The sequence below is a fragment of the Pseudoliparis swirei genome, chromosome 12 (assembly GCF_029220125.1).
Source record: "Pseudoliparis swirei isolate HS2019 ecotype Mariana Trench chromosome 12, NWPU_hadal_v1, whole genome shotgun sequence".
Classification (NCBI taxonomy): domain Eukaryota; kingdom Metazoa; phylum Chordata; class Actinopteri; order Perciformes; family Liparidae; genus Pseudoliparis; species Pseudoliparis swirei.
The window spans coordinates 700,025-717,868 of record NC_079399.1 but is presented as its reverse complement, the minus strand read 5'-3'; the positions used below and the strand labels follow the sequence as shown (position 1 = coordinate 717,868).

At 48.7% G+C, this 17,844-nt stretch overlaps 3 protein-coding genes across 4 annotated transcripts in view; 2 read left to right on the top strand and 1 right to left on the bottom strand.

Annotated features, from left to right (window-relative positions):
- Position 1: 1 nt before the first annotated feature.
- zbtb25 (zinc finger and BTB domain containing 25) lies at positions 2 to 5,371 on the top strand. Its single transcript, XM_056427980.1, is given in 5 exon segments — positions 2 to 86; positions 753 to 875; positions 2,952 to 3,126; positions 3,856 to 4,227; positions 4,229 to 5,371. Coding segments are annotated over 3 exon segments (1,260 nt in total). The 5' UTR covers positions 2 to 86; positions 753 to 875; positions 2,952 to 2,956; the 3' UTR covers positions 4,947 to 5,371.
- A 1,484-nt stretch (positions 5,372 to 6,855) lies between these two features.
- LOC130202972 (basic proline-rich protein-like) lies at positions 6,856 to 9,283 on the top strand. The gene is made up of 3 exons (XM_056428870.1): positions 6,856 to 6,954; positions 7,836 to 9,123; positions 9,218 to 9,283. Exons 1-2 carry the CDS (start codon positions 6,856 to 6,858, stop codon positions 9,072 to 9,074), a joined length of 1,338 nt encoding a protein of 445 aa, XP_056284845.1. The 3' UTR covers positions 9,075 to 9,123; positions 9,218 to 9,283.
- Positions 9,284 to 9,331: 48 nt separating this feature from the next.
- mthfd1a (methylenetetrahydrofolate dehydrogenase (NADP+ dependent) 1a, methenyltetrahydrofolate cyclohydrolase, formyltetrahydrofolate synthetase) overlaps positions 9,332 to 17,844 on the bottom strand; it is a 126,488-nt gene continuing 117,975 nt past the window's right edge. Inside the window, exons 2-5 of one of the 2 annotated variants that reach the window (XM_056427989.1) lie at positions 17,588 to 17,724; positions 17,039 to 17,150; positions 15,293 to 15,420; positions 9,332 to 9,495 (exon numbers count right to left, since the gene is read on the bottom strand). In XM_056427989.1, coding sequence (XP_056283964.1) covers positions 9,445 to 9,495; positions 15,293 to 15,420; positions 17,039 to 17,150; positions 17,588 to 17,662 — 366 coding nt within the window. In that variant the 5' untranslated portion in view covers positions 17,663 to 17,724 and the 3' untranslated portion in view covers positions 9,332 to 9,444. Of the gene's footprint in view, positions 9,496 to 15,292; positions 15,421 to 17,038; positions 17,725 to 17,844 lie in introns of both variants that reach the window. The other variant, XR_008833367.1, reaches the window with a different exon arrangement.

The window sequence follows — 17,844 nt, the reverse complement described above, 5'->3', positions numbered from 1 at the left end:
CCGCCATCTACTGGATAATATATATATATATGTAGCGGCGTTCCGTCGTTATTGTTTTTTTAATCCGCTAAAGAGCTGCAGACACAGTGAGTTTCCTTTCTTTCAATCATTTTATTTTAGGTTTTTACAAGTTACACCAGACAATCAAAACCGAATAAATAAAAAATTGCTAAACAACCAACTATACGGACAATCAGACAAGGAAGAAAAATAAAAAATAAAAAACAACAATAACAACAACAACAAAAAACATAAATCATCATCTTCCATATTGAACCAACTATAACCATCATTCAGTCACTTGGGTCCCAAGATTGCAAAACCTCTTAAAGTTTCGGCATAGTCCTCTCACGCGACAGGAAACCGTTCATTTCCTTTTTTCGATTTTATTTTAAACAGCAAAAAACGCTGACAAAGTATACAAAATAATAAACGTTCAAAACGATCTCATAGTCTTACGGTAAAAAAACGATATCTCTAATGCGGCTCTGCTCTTACACCTGCTGCCGTCATGACGTCATTAAATAGCCTGGCTCGAGCGTCAGTCATTAACATAAAGATCTTTTAATATATTCAACTTATAGTTCCTCCACCGTGAGCATAATTCTAAATATTAAATTATAAACAATTCTGAAACTTAAATTTACTAAAAACACACTTGTGGCTCTTGCAATATATATGTATTATAAATATATATATATATATATTCTATATATATATAATATTTTGTAATATTAATGCCATGTCGGCAGGTGACACGCGGATCACGTGCCAGCCCCTTTGACTCCTCCTCTCGCGAGACGTGACGCGGCTCGCGGGATCCTCGGCAGCGACACGTCGGCTCCGGACCTGAAGACAATCTGCACATTTCTGCGGTAAGAGGCCGATTAACGGCCGCCGGGCACGGCGCGCGTGCACGGCTCAGACAGGCAGAGGGCGTGTACGGGCTGGGTGGGCGTGTGCACGCGCATGTGCTGTGTGTAAGGAAGTGAGGACGTGCGTGTGGAATCGGACGGATGACGATGGAGGAGGCTGCAGCCTGACGGGCGCGACGCCACGTGCACGCGCGGAGCTGTATTGTTGTTTGGTCGCGCGGGTGTCCTGTTTCCGGTCTGTGCGTGTGCGTGTGCGTGTGTTCGGTGACCTTCACTGAGGTCAGAGGGCAGGACTCTGAAATCACTGGATGTATAATTATATTCTATATTATAATATGATTTATTATGATTTATTATCATTCCTGAAAGACAATACTATATTTACATAATGTCATAATAATAATACACTTACATGTAAATACTTATTCAGTATTCATCTACACTGCTTTACGCTTCTCGTTATGACGTCATGTTAACCTCAGTAACGTGCTGCTGCAGCAACGATTCATTTGAGCAACTACAACTCCCAGGGTGCATTGCACTCTGAGCAGCCAATCGGAGAGCTGTCACGACAAAGCCGCACAATTCATCCTCTTGTATTCTTCTGCCTCTGTGTGTGTGTCTGTGTCTGTCTGTGTGTGTGTCTGTGTCTGTGTGTGTGTGTGTGTCTGTGTGTGTGTGTGTGTGTGTGTGTCTGTGTGTGTGTGTGTGTGTGTCTGTGTGTGTGTGTCTGTGTGTGTCTGTGTGTCTGTGTGTGTGTGTCTGTCTGTGTGTGTGTCTGTGTGTCTGTGTGTGTGTGTGTGTGTGTGTGTGTGTGTGTCTGTGTGTGTGTCTGTGTGTGTGTCTGTGTGTGTGTGTCTGTGTGTCTGTGTGTGTGTCTGTCTGTGTGTCTGTGTGTGTGTGTGTGTGTCTGTCTGTGTGTGTCTGTGTCTGTGTGTGTGTGTGTGTGTGTGTGTGTGTCTGTGTGTGTGTGTGTGTGTCTGTGTGTGTCTGTGTGTGTCTGTGTGTGTCTGTGTCTGTGTGTGTGTCTGTGTGTGTCTGTGTGTGTGTCTGTGTGTGTGTCTGTGTGTGTGTGTCTGTGTGTGTGTGTGTGTGTGTGTCTGTGTGTGTGTGTGTGTCTGTGTGTCTGTGTGTGTGTCTGTGTGTGTCTGTGTGTGTGTGTCTGTGTGTGTGTGTGTGTGTCTGTGTGTGTGTGTGTCTGTGTCTGTGTGTGTGTGTGTGTGTGTGTGTGTCTGTGTGTGTGTGTGTGTGTCTGTGTGTGTGTCTGTGTGTGTGTCTGTGTGTGTGTCTGTGTCTGTGTGTGTGTGTGTCTGTGTGTGTGTGTCTGTGTGTGTGTGTCTGTGTGTGTGTGTGTGTGTGTGTCTGTGTGTGTGTGTGTGTCTGTGTGTGTGTCTGTGTGTCTGTGTGTGTGTGTGTGTGTCTGTGTGTGTGTGTGTGTCTGTGTGTGTCTGTGTGTGTGTCTGTGTGTGTGTGTGTCTGTGTGTGTGTCTGTGTGTGTCTGTGTGTGTGTGTGTGTGTCTGTGTGTGTGTGTCTGTGTGTGTGTGTGTGTGTGTGTGTGTGTCTGTGTGTGTGTGTCTGTGTGTGTGTGTGTGTGTGTGTGTGTCTGTGTGTGTGTGTGTGTGTGTCTGTGTGTGTGTCTGTGTGTGTGTCTGTGTGTGTGTGTGTGTGTGTCTGTGTGTGTGTGTCTGTGTGTGTGTGTGTGTGTGTGTGTGTGTGTGTGTGTCTGTGTGTGTGTGTGTGTGTGTGTGTGTCTGTGTGTGTGTGTGTGTGTGTGTGTGTGTGTGTGTCTGTGTGTGTGTGTGTCTGTGTGTGTGTGTGTGTGTCTGTGTGTGTGTGTGTGTGTGTGTGTGTGTGTGTGTGTCTGTGTGTGTGTGTGTGTGTGTGTGTGTGTGTGTGTGTGTGTGTGTGTGTGTGTGTGTGTCTGTGTGTGTGTCTGTGTGTGTGTGTGTGTCTGTGTGTGTGTGTGTGTGTCTGTGTGTGTGTGTGTGTGTGTGTGTGTGTGTGTGTGTGTGTGTGTCTGTGTGTGTGTCTGTGTGTGTGTGTGTGTGTGTGTGTGTGTGTGTGTGTCTGTCTAGGGGTCATGGTGGGGTCTCACAGCCTCTTCCTGCTGCAGCAGCTCAACGTTCAGAGGGAGTTTGGCTTCCTGTGTGACTGCACCGTCGCCATCGGCAACGTCTACTTCAAAGCTCACCGCGCCGTGCTGGCCGCCTTCTCCAACTACTTCAAGATGATCTTCATCCACCAGACCAGGTCTCTGTAGACCAGGTCTCTGTAGACCAGGTCTCTGTAGACCAGTTCTCTGTAGACCAGGTCTCTGTAGACCAGGTGGTGAGGGTCTCTGTAGACCAGGTCTCTGGAGACCAGGTCTCTGTAGACCAGGTCTCTGTAGACCAGGTGGTGAGGGTCTCTGTAGACCAGGTCTCTGGAGACCAGGTCTCTGTAGACCAGGTGGTGAGGGTCTCTGTAGACCAGGTCTCTGTAGACCAGTTCTCTGTAGACCAGGTCTCTGGAGACCAGTTCTCTGTAGACCAGGTCTCTGTAGACCAGGTCTCTGGAGACCAGGTCTCTGTAGACCAGGTCTCTGGAGACCAGGTGGTGAGGGTCTCTGTAGACCAGGTCTCTGGAGACCAGGTCTCTGTAGACCAGTTCTCTGTAGACCAGTTCTCTGTAGACCAGGTCTCTGTAGACCAGGTGGTGAGGGTCTCTGTAGACCAGGTCTCTGGAGACCAGGGCTCTGTAGACCAGGTCTCTGTAGACCAGGTGGTGAGGGTCTCTGTAGACCAGGTCTCTGGAGACCAGGTCTCTGTAGACCAGGTGGTGAGGGTCTCTGTAGACCAGGTCTCTGTAGACCAGTTCTCTGTAGACCAGGTCTCTGGAGACCAGGTCTCTGTAGACCAGGTCTCTGTAGACCAGGTGGTGAGGGTCTCTGTAGACCAGGTCTCTGGAGACCAGGTCCTGACCCATGTCTTGTGTCCTCAGTGAGTGCATAAAGATCCAGCCCACCGACATCCAGCCGGACGTGTTCAGCTACCTGCTGCACCTCATGTACACCGGCCTGAGCCCCCCGCAGCCGGTGGACCGCAGCCGGCTGCAGGACGGCATCAAGTTCCTCCACGCCTACCAGCTGTGCCGGAAACCCGGCGAGGGCGGCGAGGGCGGCGAGGGCGGCGAGGCCGACGCAGACCTGGTCCGCATGTCCAACCTGTACGGGATCCAGATCTCCTCCCAGCTGGCCAACAAGGAGGCAGCCGGAGTCCCCAAGACCACGGCGGTGTCCTGCAGGGCGCCGGAGGACGGCCCCCGAGGGGGGCGGGTCCGCCTCCCGCCTCGGGGCCTGAGGATCCTGCCGACCGCTGGCCTCGGCGCTACGCAACAACTGCTCCGTGGCGTCCGGAGAGGACTCGGACATTTCCACCCGCATCAAGCAGGAGGCGGTGGAGGAGGACGGGGGCGACGGCGAGGGGGGCGGCGAGGGGGGCGAGGTGCCGGGGGCGCCGCCTCAGGGCGCCGGTCTCCGGCTCAAAGACCGGGTCCTGCTGTGTCCCCGCTGTGGCGAGCGCTGCTCGTCCCCCGAGGCCCTGAGGGAGCACCTGTTCAGCCACCGGCTGAGGGAGGGGCCGGGCGGCGGCGGGGGGGCGGCGGCCCCGGAGCCGCTGGACGCCGGCTGTCTGCAGGAGGCGCTGAGGCAGAGCCAGGCGCTCGCCGACCAGCTGGCCGCCGAGCTGAGGCGCAGCAGGGGCGGCGGGGGGGGCGGCGGCCTGTCGCTCGCCGCGCTGCAGACCCGTCGGCGTAAGATGGCGTGCGCCGTGTGCAGCCTGCGCTTCTCCCACCGCAGCCGGCTGCAGGAGCACATGGACGCCCACGGCGCCGCGGCCCGCTGCCACCGCTACGGACGCCTCTTCCAGGCCTCCGCCCACTTCTGCGAGGGCGTCGCCGATCTGGGGGGCGGAGCCTCGTCCGGCGACGCCCCCGCCGCGCTCTCCGAGGAGGCCAACAGGGACGTGCAGGACAACGGCAGCTCTTGCTACTCGCTGGACTCCGAGGTCTCCCAGGAGAGCGGGCTGGAGTGACCACTGGTTGACCTTTGACCTTCAGAACCGATCAATACACAACTATTTATACAAGCGAGGAAAGAAAACACATCATGAGAATACTTCATGAGACGGACCGACGAGACGGACCCACGAGACGGACCCAAGAGACGGACCCATGAGACGGACCCATGAGACGGACCGACGAGACGGACCCATGAGACGGACCCACGAGACGGACCCACGAGACGGACCCATGAGACGGACCCAAGAGACGGACCGACGAGACGGACCCACGAGACGGACCCACGAGACGGACCCAAGAGACGGACCGACGAGACGGACCCACGAGACGGACCCAAGAGACGGACCGACGAGACGGACCCATGAGACGGACCGACGAGACGGACCCATGAGACGGACCGACGAGACGGACCGATGAGACGGACCCATGAGACGGACCCATGAGACGGACCCACGAGACGGACCCACGAGACGGACCCACGAGACGGACCCACGAGACGGACCCACGAGACGGACCGACGAGACGGACCCACGAGACGGACCCACGAGACGGACCGAGACGGACCCATGAGACGGACCCACGAGACGGACCCACGAGACGGACCCACGAGACGGACCCAAGAGACGGACCGACGAGACGGACCCATGAGACGGACCGACGAGACGGACCCATGAGACGAGACGGACCGATGAGACGGACCCATGAGACGGACCCATGAGACGGACCCACGAGACGGACCCACGAGACGGACCCACGAGACGGACCCACGAGACGGACCGACGAGACGGACCCACGAGACGGACCCACGAGACGGACCCACGAGACGGACCCACGAGACGGACCGACGAGACGGACCCATGAGACGGACCGACGAGACGGACCCATGAGACGGACCCATGAGACGGACCCATGAGACGGACCCATGAGACGGACCCATGAGACGGACCGACGAGACGGACCCACGAGACGGACCCACGAGACGGACCCACGAGACGGACCCATGAGACGGACCCAAGAGACGGACCGACGAGACGGACCGACGAGACGGACCGACGAGACGGACCCATGAGACGGACCCATGAGACGGACCGACGAGACGGACCCATGAGACGGACCGACGAGACGGACCCATGAGACGGACCCATGAGACGGACCGACGAGACGGACCCATGAGACGGACCGACGAGACGGACCCATGAGACGGACCCATGAGACGGACCCATGAGACGGACCCATGAGACGGACCCATGAGACGGACCGACGAGACGGACCGACGAGACGGACCCATGAGACGGACCCATGAGACGGACCGACGAGACGGACCCATGAGACGGACCGACGAGACGGACCCATGAGACGGACCCATGAGACGGACCCATGAGACGGACCGACGAGACGGACCCATGAGACGGACCGACGAGACGGACCGACGAGACGGACCCATGAGACGGACCGACGAGACGGACCGACGAGACGGACCGACGAGACGGACCCATGAGACGGACCCATGAGACGGACCGACGAGACGGACCCATGAGACGGACCGACGAGACGGACCCATGAGACGGACCGACGAGACGGACCCACGAGACGGACCCACGAGACGGACCCACGAGACGGACCCACGAGACGGACCCACGAGACGGACCCACGAGACGGACCGACGAGACGGACCCACGAGACGGACCCACGAGACGGACCCACGAGACGGACCCACGAGACGGACCGACGAGACGGACCCATGAGACGGACCCATGAGACGGACCGACGAGACGGACCGACGAGACGGACCGACGAGACGGACCCATGAGACGGACCCATGAGACGGACCGACGAGACGGACCGACGAGACGGACCCATGAGACGGACCGACGAGACGGACCGACGAGACGGACCCATGAGACGGACCGACGAGACGGACCCATGAGACGGACCCACGAGACGGACCCACGAGACGGACCGACGAGACGGACCCACGAGACGGACCCACGAGACGGACCGACGAGACGGACCGACGAGACGGTGTGTAGAACCCTGATTTTCCACACTCACCAGCGGACAGTGAACGCCTCTGAGATGAAACGATGCGTTCAAATGCTCCGGTATTGTGAAGATAACTTGTGTCTTCAGAAGGACTTTTATTGTGAAAGGATGCAGCAGTGCCTTCCTGTGCTTTGATGCTCGTTGGTGTTTCCATCAAATCAAGATTCAGGACAATCTGTAGAGGAAATCATTTAATTATATATATATATATTTATAGATATATATATGTGTGTTTATACATATATATGTATACATATATATACATATATGTGTTTATATATATGTATACATATAAAAACATAGATATATATGTATACATATAAAAAGATATATATATATATGCATATATAAACACATATATGTGTATACATATATATAATTCATCAGTATTTAATTATTATAACTCAGAGGTCACATGATGAACTTTATTTTGAAAGGGTTCCCAGAGGAAGTGTGTTCTTTAACGTGGACACGGAGTCAGCGTTCTTTGATCAGTTGAGAAGTCATTGATTATTGATTATTGAGGATTGATTGTTGAATCTTGTCTTTGTTTTGTCCTTAAACGTCTTGATGGAACAATAAAGAGTTTCCACCAATCAGAGAAGAGAAGAGTCATCAGCGAGAGACTTCACTGCACATGAAGATCTCCTCCTCTCTCCTCTCTCCTCTCCTCTCTCCTCTCTCTCCTCTCCTCCTCCTCTCCTCCTCTCTCCTCTCTCCTCTCCTCTCTCCTCTCTCTCCTCTCCTCCTCCTTTCTCTCCTCCTCCTCCTCCTCCCCTCTCTCTCCTCTCTCCTCCTCCTCGCTCTCTGGTCCGAGCCGTCATGAACCAGCTGCTGCTCAGCTGAGCAGAACAGCTTAGAGTCCTGGTCCCGTCCCTGGTCCTAGTCCTAGTCCTGGCCCTGGTCCTAGTCCTGGCCCTGGTCCCGTCCCTGGTCCTGGTCCCGGCCCTGGTCCTGGTCCCGTCCCTGGTCCTGGTCCCGGCCCTGGTCCTGGTCCCGTCCCTGGTCCTGGTCCCGGCCCTGGTCCTGGTCCCGGCCCTGGTCCCATCCCTGGTCCTGGTCCCGGCCCTGGTCCTGGCCCTGGTCCCGTCCCTGGTCCCATCCCTGGTCCTGGTCCCATCCCTGGTCCTGGCCCTGGTCCTGGCCCTAGTCCTGGTCCCGTCCCTGGTCCTGGCCCTAGTCCTGTTCCCGTCCCTGGTCCTGGTCCTGGCCCTAGTCCTGGTCCCGTCCCTGGTCCTGGTCCTAGTCCTGTTCCCGTCCCTGGCCCTAGTCCTGGTCCCGTCCCTGGTCCTGGTCCTGGCCCTAGTCCTGGTCCCGTCCCTGGTCCCATCCCTGGTCCTGGCCCTAGTCCTGTTCCCGTCCCTGGTCCTGGTCCTATCCCTAGTCCTGGTCCCATCCCTGGTCCTGGCCCTAGTCCTGGTCCCGTCCCTGGTCCCGTCCCTGGTCCTGGCCCTAGTCCTGTTCCCGTCCCTGGTCCTGGCCCTAGTCCTGGTCCCGTCCCTGGTCCTGGTCCTAGTCCTGTTCCCGTCCCTGGTCCTGGCCCTAGTCCTGGTCCCGTCCCTGGTCCCATCCCTGGTCCTGGCCCTAGTCCTGGTCCCGTCCCTGGTCCTGGCCCTAGTCCTGGTCCCATCCCTGGTCCTGGTCCCTGCCCTGGTCCTGGTCCCGGCTCTGGCCCTGGTCCCATCCCTGGTCCCGGCCCTAGTCCTGGTCCCATCCCTAGTCCTGGTCCCATCCCTAGTCCTGGTCCCGTCCCTGGTCCTGGTCCTGGTCCTGGCCCTGGTCCCGGCCCTGGTCCTGGCCCTAGTCCTGGTCCAGTCCCTGGTCCCATCCCTGGTCCTGGTCCTGGCCCTGGCCCTAGTCCTGGTCCCGTCCCTGGTCCTGGTCCTGGTCCTGGCCCTAGTCCTGGTCCCGGCCCTGGTCCTGGCCCTAGTCCTGGTCCCGTCCCTGGCCCTGGCCCTAGTCCTGGTCCCATTCCTGGTCCTGGCCCTAGTCCTGGTCCAGTCCCTGGTCCCATCCCTGGTCCTGGTCCCGGCCCTGGTCCTGGCCCTGGCCCTAGTCCTGGTCCCGGCCCTGGTCCTGGTCTCTATACTAGCATGTGAGCCATAAACTGAAAGGTTTCTATGCAAGAGGACAGGGGTCAGAGGACAGGTCAGGGTTCAGAGGACAGGGGTCAGAGGACAGGGGTCAGAGGACACGGGTCAGAGGACACGGGTCAGAGGACAGGTCAGGGGTCAGAGGACAGGTCAGGGTTCAGGGGTCAGAGGACACGGGTCAGAGGACAGGTCAGGGGTCAGAGGACAGGGGTCAGAGGACAGGTCAGGGGTCAGAGGACAGGGGTCAGAGGACAGGTCAGGGGTCAATTATACTTTTTATTTTTATTTGAGCAAAAACATTTTTCTACTTTTAGAGAAGCAGAAAGTATTCAAACATATTCATTCAAATATATCAAAGAATCCTTGTTGTTCATCTTCATCTCCTCGTCTTCATCAGGAGGAACCGCTGAGCGCTCTGCACCGTGTTCTGATACAAATACACAAATATATACACAGATATATACACATATATATTCACACAAATATATATATACACATATATATATACACAAATATATTTATACACACAAATATATACACAGATATATACACAAAAATATATACACAAATATATACACACAAATATATTTATACACAAAAATATATACACATATACACACAAATATATATATATACACACACATATATACACAGATATATACACACAAATATATATATACACAAATATATACACATATATATACACATATACACACAAAAATATATACACAAATATATATATACACAATATATATGTATATATACACATATATATATGTGTATATATATGTGTACATATACACATATATATACACATATATATGTGTATATATGTATATACACATATATATGTGTATATATATACACACAAATAGATATATACACACGAATATACAGTATATATACACAATATATATATGTGTATATATGTATATATATATACATATATATGTGTATATATACAAATATATACACATATATTGGGGGCGGCTTTAGCTCAGTGGTGTAAGAGGGCCGTCCTGCAACCGCAGGGTTGTGGGTTCGATCCCCGCTCTCCCCATTAGTTGCAAGTCGTAGTGTCCTTGAGCAAGGCACTGAACCCCCAGTTGCTTCCCGGCGCTCACCGCAGCCCACTGCTCCTTAATAACTAAGGATGGGTTAAATGCAGAGAACTAATTTCCTTGGGGATTAATAAAAGTGTATATTCTATATAATATATATACACACACATATATATATATATACATATAGATATGTGTGTATATACAGGACTCTCAGAAAATTAGAATATTGTGATGAAGTTCTTTATTTTCTGTAATGCAATTAAAAAAACAAAAATGTCATGCATTCTGGATTCATTACAAATCAACTGAAATATTGCAAGCCTTTATTCTTTTAATATTTAATAGTTTTTAATTGCATTACAGAAAATAAAGAACTTTATCACAATATTCTAATTTTTTGAGACAGTCCTGTATATGTATACAGGACTGTCTCAGAAAATTAGAATATTGTGATGAAGTTCTTTATTTTCTGTAATGCAATTCAAAAAACAAAAATGTCATGCATTCTGGATTCATTACAAATCAACTGAAATATTGCAAGCCTTTTATTCTTTTAATATTGCTGATTATGGTTTACAGCTTAAGAAAACTCAAATATCCTATCTCTAAATATTAGAATATCATGAAAAAGTATACTAGTAGGGTATTAAACATATCACTTGAATTGTCTAATTAACTCGAAACACCTGCAAGGGTTTCCTGAGCCTTGACAAACACTCAGCTGTTATAAATCTTTTTTTTTACTTGGTCTGAGAAAATATTAAAATTTTATGAGATAGGATTTTAGAGTTTTCTTAAGCTGTAAAAAATAATCAGCAATATTAAAAGAATAAAAGGCTTGCAATATTTCAGTTGATTTGTAATGAATCCAGAATGCATGACATTTTTGTTTTTTTAATTGCATTACAGAAAATGAAGAACTTTATCACAATATTCTAATTTTCTGAGACAGTCCTGTATATGTGTGTGTGTGTATATATATATATGTATATATATGTGTGTGTATATATATGTATATATATATATGTGTGTGTATATATATGTATATATATATATGTGTGTGTATATATGTATATATATATGTGTGTGTATATATATATGTAAACATATATATATATATGTAAACATATATATATATATATATGTATATACATATATATATATATGTCGTCTTTCAACCGCTGGCTGTCGAGGTGGTGCCCAGCGAATAATGTGGCCTACGTAGACAACTGGAAGACTTTCTGGGGAAAACCTGATCTGATGAGGAGAGACGGCATTCATCCCACGTTGGACGGAGCGCGTCTCATTTCTGCGAATATGACCAAGTTGATCACCGGACTTAATCTATGACAACCCAGGGTTCAGATCAGGAACCGGGAGCAGAGTTGTAGTTTAACACCCTTCTCTGCTCTTCCATTCGAGCAGTTACCCACCCTTGACTTTAGAGTAGAGACTGTGTCTGTCCCACGGCCACTTCAATTAAATAAATCAAAAGTAAGCAGAAGAGGAGTCGTACACAATAACCTTATACAAGTTAACACAATTATTTCAGCAGTGCAACAAAATAGGTTTATTAAATGTGGTCTCCTAAATATTCGATCTCTGTCATCTAAAGCTGTGTTCCTAAATGATTTAATATCAGATAATCACATTGATTTATGTTGCCTAACTGAAACCTGGCTGAGCCATGAAGAATATGTCTGCCTGAATGAATCGACTCCTCCAAGTCATATTAATACTCACATTCCTCGAGGCACCGATCGAGGAGGTGGAGTAGCAGCCATCTTTGAATCGAGCCTATTAATTAATCCTCAACCAAAATTACACTACACCTCATTTGAAAGCCTTGTTCTTAGTCTTTCACATCCAACCTGGAAAACACTACAGCCAATTCGATTTGTGATTCTGTACCGTCCACCAGGTCCATATTCAGAGTTTATATCTGAATTCTCAGAATTTATATCAAGTTTGGTTCTTAAAACCGATAAAGTTATTATTGTTGGAGATTTTAATATCCATGTGGATGTTGATAATGATTGCCTTAGTGCTGCATTCATCTCCTTGTTGACTCGATTGGCTTCTGTCAGAGAGTACAGAAACCCACTCACAGCTTTGGCCACACGCTGATCTTGTTCTTACTTATGGCGCTGACATTGAGCATTTGAACGCCTTCCACAGAATCCTCTTCTGTCAGACCACAACCTCATAACTTTGAATTTATACTACCGGAGTGTACCGTTAGTCAAAAGTTTCTACACTAGATGTCTAACTGATAGTGCTGTAGCTAAGTTTAACGATGCGATTCCTTCTGTATTTGATTCGATACCACGCATCAATATAACAGAGGACTCCTGGACTAACTTTAGCCCGTCCCAGATTGATCATCTTGTTGACAGTGCCATAGGCTCTGAGAATGACACTGGACTCGATAGCCCTCTGAAGAAGAAGACAGTGAGGAAGAGGAGGTTTGCTCCTGGTATAACCCTCAGACCCGCAAACTGAAGCAACGTCACGAAAGCTTGAACGCATATGGCTCAACTAATCTCAAGAATCCCGCTTAGTTTGGCGAGATAGTCTTAAAACATATAAGAAGGCCCTCCGTAATGCCAGAGCAGCCTATTACTCATCAATAATAGAAAAATAAAACAACCCCAGGTTTCTCTTCAGCACTGTAGCCAGGCTGACAGAGAGTCACAGCTCTGTGGAGCCGAGCATTCCTATAAACCTTAGTGGTAATGACTTTATGAACTTCTTTAATGAAAAGATTTTAACTATTAGGACAAGATTAATAATCTCTTGCCCATAACCAGTGCCAATCTGTCCTCAAGTGGAATGGCCTTGGAAACCGCTGTATGCCCTGGTGTATATTTGAGGATTTTCCTATCAACCGTGACCAATTATTTTCAACGGTTTCTACTTCAACACGCCTACCTGTCTCTTGGACCCCATCCCGACGAGGCTGCTTAAAGACGCTTTTGCCTTTAATTGGCGCTCTCTATTAGATATTATCAATGTGTCTCTGCTAACAGGCCACGCACACACCTTCAAGGTGGCTGTTAGTACACCTCACCAGAAGAAGGCCAGCCTGGATCCAGAGGTATTGGCTAACTACAGACCGATCTCTAACCTCCCTTCCTCTCCAAGATCCTTGTCAAAGTGGTCACTGATCAGTTGTGCGACTTTCTACATCTTGATAGTTTATTTGTGTAATTTCAATCAGGATTTAGAAACACCACAGCACCGTGACGGCACTGGTGAAAATTACAAATGATCTCTTAATGGCAGTAGATAAAGGACTCTCTCTGTCCTGGTCTTGTTAGACCTTAGTGCTGCATTCGACACCATTGACCATGACATCCTGTTACAGAGACTGGAGCAGTCGATTGGCATTTCAGGCACGGCACTAATTTGGTTTAAATCCTATTTATCAGATCGATCTCAGTTTGTATTTGTAAACGATGACGCCGATAACCACCAACGTTAATCACGGAGTTCCACAAGGTTCTGTGCTTGGACCAATTTTATTTACCTTATACATGCTTCCTTTGGGCAATATTATCAGGAAACACTCCATAAACTTTCATTGTTATGCAGATGACACTCAACTATATTTATCGATAAAACCAGAGGAGAGCAACCAACTCTGTAAATTCAAGCATGTCTTAAAGACATAAAACATGGATGACCTGCAACTTCTTGATGTTAAACTCAGACAAAACCAAGTAATTTTAATCGCCCTGAGCACCTCAGAGATCAATTATCTGGTGATGTGGATTCTGTAGACGGCATTGCCCTGGCATCCAACACCACTGTAAAGAATCCTGGCGTTATCTTTGATCGACTTGTCCTTTAACTCCCACGTAAAGCAAATCTCAAGGACTGCATTCTTCATCTACGTAATATTTCAAAAATCAGGCACATCTTGTCTCAAAAGATGCAGAAAAATTGGTTCACGCGTCACATTTCGAGACTGGATTACTGCAACTCCTTATTAGCAGGCTGCTCTAATAAATCTCTTAGGTCCCTCCAGTTGATCCAGAATGCTGCAGCTCGTGTTCTCACTAAAACTAAGAAAAGAGATCACATCACTCCTGCACTAGCTGCTCTGCACTGGCTCCCAGTAAAATCAAGAATCACTTTTAAAATTATTCTCTTAACGCACAAAGCCTTGATTGGTGATGCTCCATCATATCTTAAGGAGCTTGTCGCACCATATTGCCCACTAGAGAGCTACGCCACTAAATGCGGACTACTTGTAGTTCCTAGAGTCTTAAAAAGTAGAATGGGAGCCAGAGCCTTTAGTTATCAAGCTCCTCTTTATGGAACCAGCTTCACCTTCAGTCCGGGAGGCAGACACAGTCACCTCGCTTAAGAGTAGACTTAAGACCTTCCTCTTGACAGAGTTTATAGTTAGGGCTGAATCAGGTTTGCCCTGGTCCAGCCCCTTGATATGCTGCTATAGGCTTATAGCTGCCGGGGACGCTTAGGATGCACTGAGTACCTATCTCCTCTTTTTCTCTCCTTAAGATGAATTTTCATCTCAATCACACGCTACTAACTCTGCTTTCTCCCCGAAGTCCTTTGACTTTACGCCTCATGGGGTCATCGGACCCTATGAGACGGCATAGATCCTATCTGCCTGATGGATCGACTGGGTCGTGGAATTCCTGCTCATGACTACGCCACTGTCCTGTTGAGACTCCGCCCACCCCTCCTCCCCACCGCCATCTGCCTGATGGATCGTGGAGGTCTCCATCGTGGAATATGCCTACTATGAACTATTCATACACTCTGTCATATTCATTGAATGTATTTTAACTCTAAATCTGTCCTTCTGTACACATTACATCTATTGCATCTGTCCATCCTGGAGAGGGATCCTCTGTTGCTCTCTCCAGGTTTCTTCCTTTTTTCCCTGAAGGGTTATTTGGGAGTTTTTCCTGGTCCGATGTGAGGTTTTGGGGCAGGGATGTCTATGTGTACAGATTGTAAAGCACTCCGAGACAAATTTGTAATTTGTGAAATTGGGCTATACAAATAAACTGAATTGAATTGAATTGAATATATGAATATATATGTATACATATTTATATGTATACATATATATATATATGTGTGTGTGTGTGTGTGTAAAACAATGAAGTAAATAAAGTCCTTTACCTCCATGAGCATGGCCACGGTCATAGGCCCCACCCCCCCTGGAACAGGTGTGATGAATCCTGCTCTCTGATTGGCCGAGGCGTAGTGGACGTCCCCGACGACCCGTTTCCCGCTGGCCTTCGTCTCATCTGTCAGAGACAAGAGGTTCCATCATATATACAGTATATATATATGTATATATACATATATAGATGTGTATATACATGTATGTGTATATATATATGTGTATATATATGTGTATATATATATGTGTGTATGTGTATATATATATGTGTATATATATGTATGTGTATATATATATAGATACACATATATATATGTGTATCTATATATACGTGTATATATATGTGTATATATATACACATATATATATGTGTATATATACATATATATACACATATATATACACAAATATATATACACACATATATATTAGAGATGCACCGATCAGGTTTTTGGTGCCGATCACCGATCACTGAAATCAGTACCTGCCGATCACCGATAATACCGATCAGTGTCGATTGAAGCATTCTATTTATTGTGTAGCATTATTGCTATGAGGACTATGAGGAAATACATATATAAAGCACCTCAAACATTAAAGAAATTACAGATTTTTAAAAACATTTAGGACTTTTAGTTTGAAAAATGTCCTAAATGATACATTAAAATTGTTTGATTGCTATTGTAGGGGATTTCAGATATGTATGGAACACATCTGCATCATTCATTTCCTGGAACTCTTGGGGAGATCTATATACAGGACTTTGTTTAACATACAAAAGTCTGACTTATTTTTATAAACTCTTCCTTGGTACAGTAAACATGTTTTAATGTTAGCATAATTTAAGCTAAATCTCAGAAACGATCTATAAAGATACAAAATCAGTTCATTGTTTACTTTGATATGATTTGTCGACATCTTATTTTGACAAACGAATGTTGTTTCACGTAAATCCTTACGCTAACTATATCAAAACCGGATGTTGTCACATAAATCCTTCGCTAACGTGATCAAACCCTCTCGCTCCTGATGGAATGTGTTTAGCGTGAGCATCTCTAGGGGCAGACATGTGAGTCGGCTGAGTCGACCCAGAGATTCAACTCGGGGGACGGGGACGCCGCTCGGTGGTGAGGATCCCCTCTGACCTCTGACCTCTGCGGCCCTCGCCGGGCGCATCGTCTCCGTTGCGCCGCCATTGAAACGTCTGATAGTTCTCTCTGATAGTTTTGAGAACGCCGATCAAAACCGATAATGGGAATATCGGCCGATATGGATCGGCGCCGATCAGATCGGAGCATCCCTAATGTATATGTATGTGTATATATGTGTATATATATGTGTATATATGTGTATATGTATGTGTATATATGTGTGTATATATGTGTATATATGTGTATATATATGTGTATATATATGTGTATATATAAGTGTATATATATGTGTATATATATGTGTATATATATGTGTATATATGTGTATATATATGTATATATATGTGTATATGTATGTGTATATATATGTGTATATATATGTGTATATATGTGTATATATATGTGTATGTGTATATATGTGTATATATATGTGTATATATGTGTGTATATATGTGTATATGTATATATGTGTGTATATATGTGTGTATGTATGTGTATATATGTGTGTATATATGTGTGTATATATGTGTGTATGTATGTGTATATATGTGTATATATATTTATATGCAGTACCAGATGTAACCCCAGTACCTGCTATGTGGTTGATTCCACAGTCGATGACCACGCCCCCTTCCTTAAGCCACTCCCCTCTCACCATCTCTGCTCGCCCCACCCCCACCACCAGGATGTCGGCGCGGCTCACCTGCAGTCAGACAGGAAACGCATCACCTCACACAGGAAGCCGATCCAGCGCCCCCTGGGGTCCAGGTGGGTCCAGGTGGGTCCAGGTGGGTCCCGGTGGGCCCAGGTGGGTCCAGGTGGGTCCAGGTGGGTCCCGGTGGGCCCAGGTGGGTCCAGGTGGGTCCAGGTGAGCCCAGGTGGGCCCAGGTGGGTCCCGGTGGGTCCAGGTGGGCCCAGGTGGGTCCCGGTGGGTCCAGGTGGGTCCAGGTGGGCCCAGGTGGGTCCAGGTGGGTCCAGGTGGGTCCCGGTGGGCCCAGGTGGGCCCAGGTGGGTCCCGGTGGGTCCAGGTGGGCCCAGGTGGGTCCAGGTGGGTCCAGGTGGGCCCAGGTGGGTCCCGGTGGGTCCCGGTGGGTCCCGGTGGGTCCAGGTGGGCCCAGGTGGGTCCCGGTGAGCCCTCACCTGTGCAGGCAGGTCCCGGGTGTGTGAGTGGCAGGTGGTCACGGTGGCGTGGCTCCACAGCAGCAGCGCGGCCATCGGGACGCCCACGATCGGACTGCGACCAATCACCACGGCATGCTGCCCCGCCACGGACACGCCTACAGGGACAGGAAGTCACAGCACGGCGCTCTGATTGGTCCACTGGCTCCACGCTCTGTGTGTCTGCTACTGGGACAGGATGGTGTCACGAGGAGGAGACGAGGAGGAGACGTGAGGAG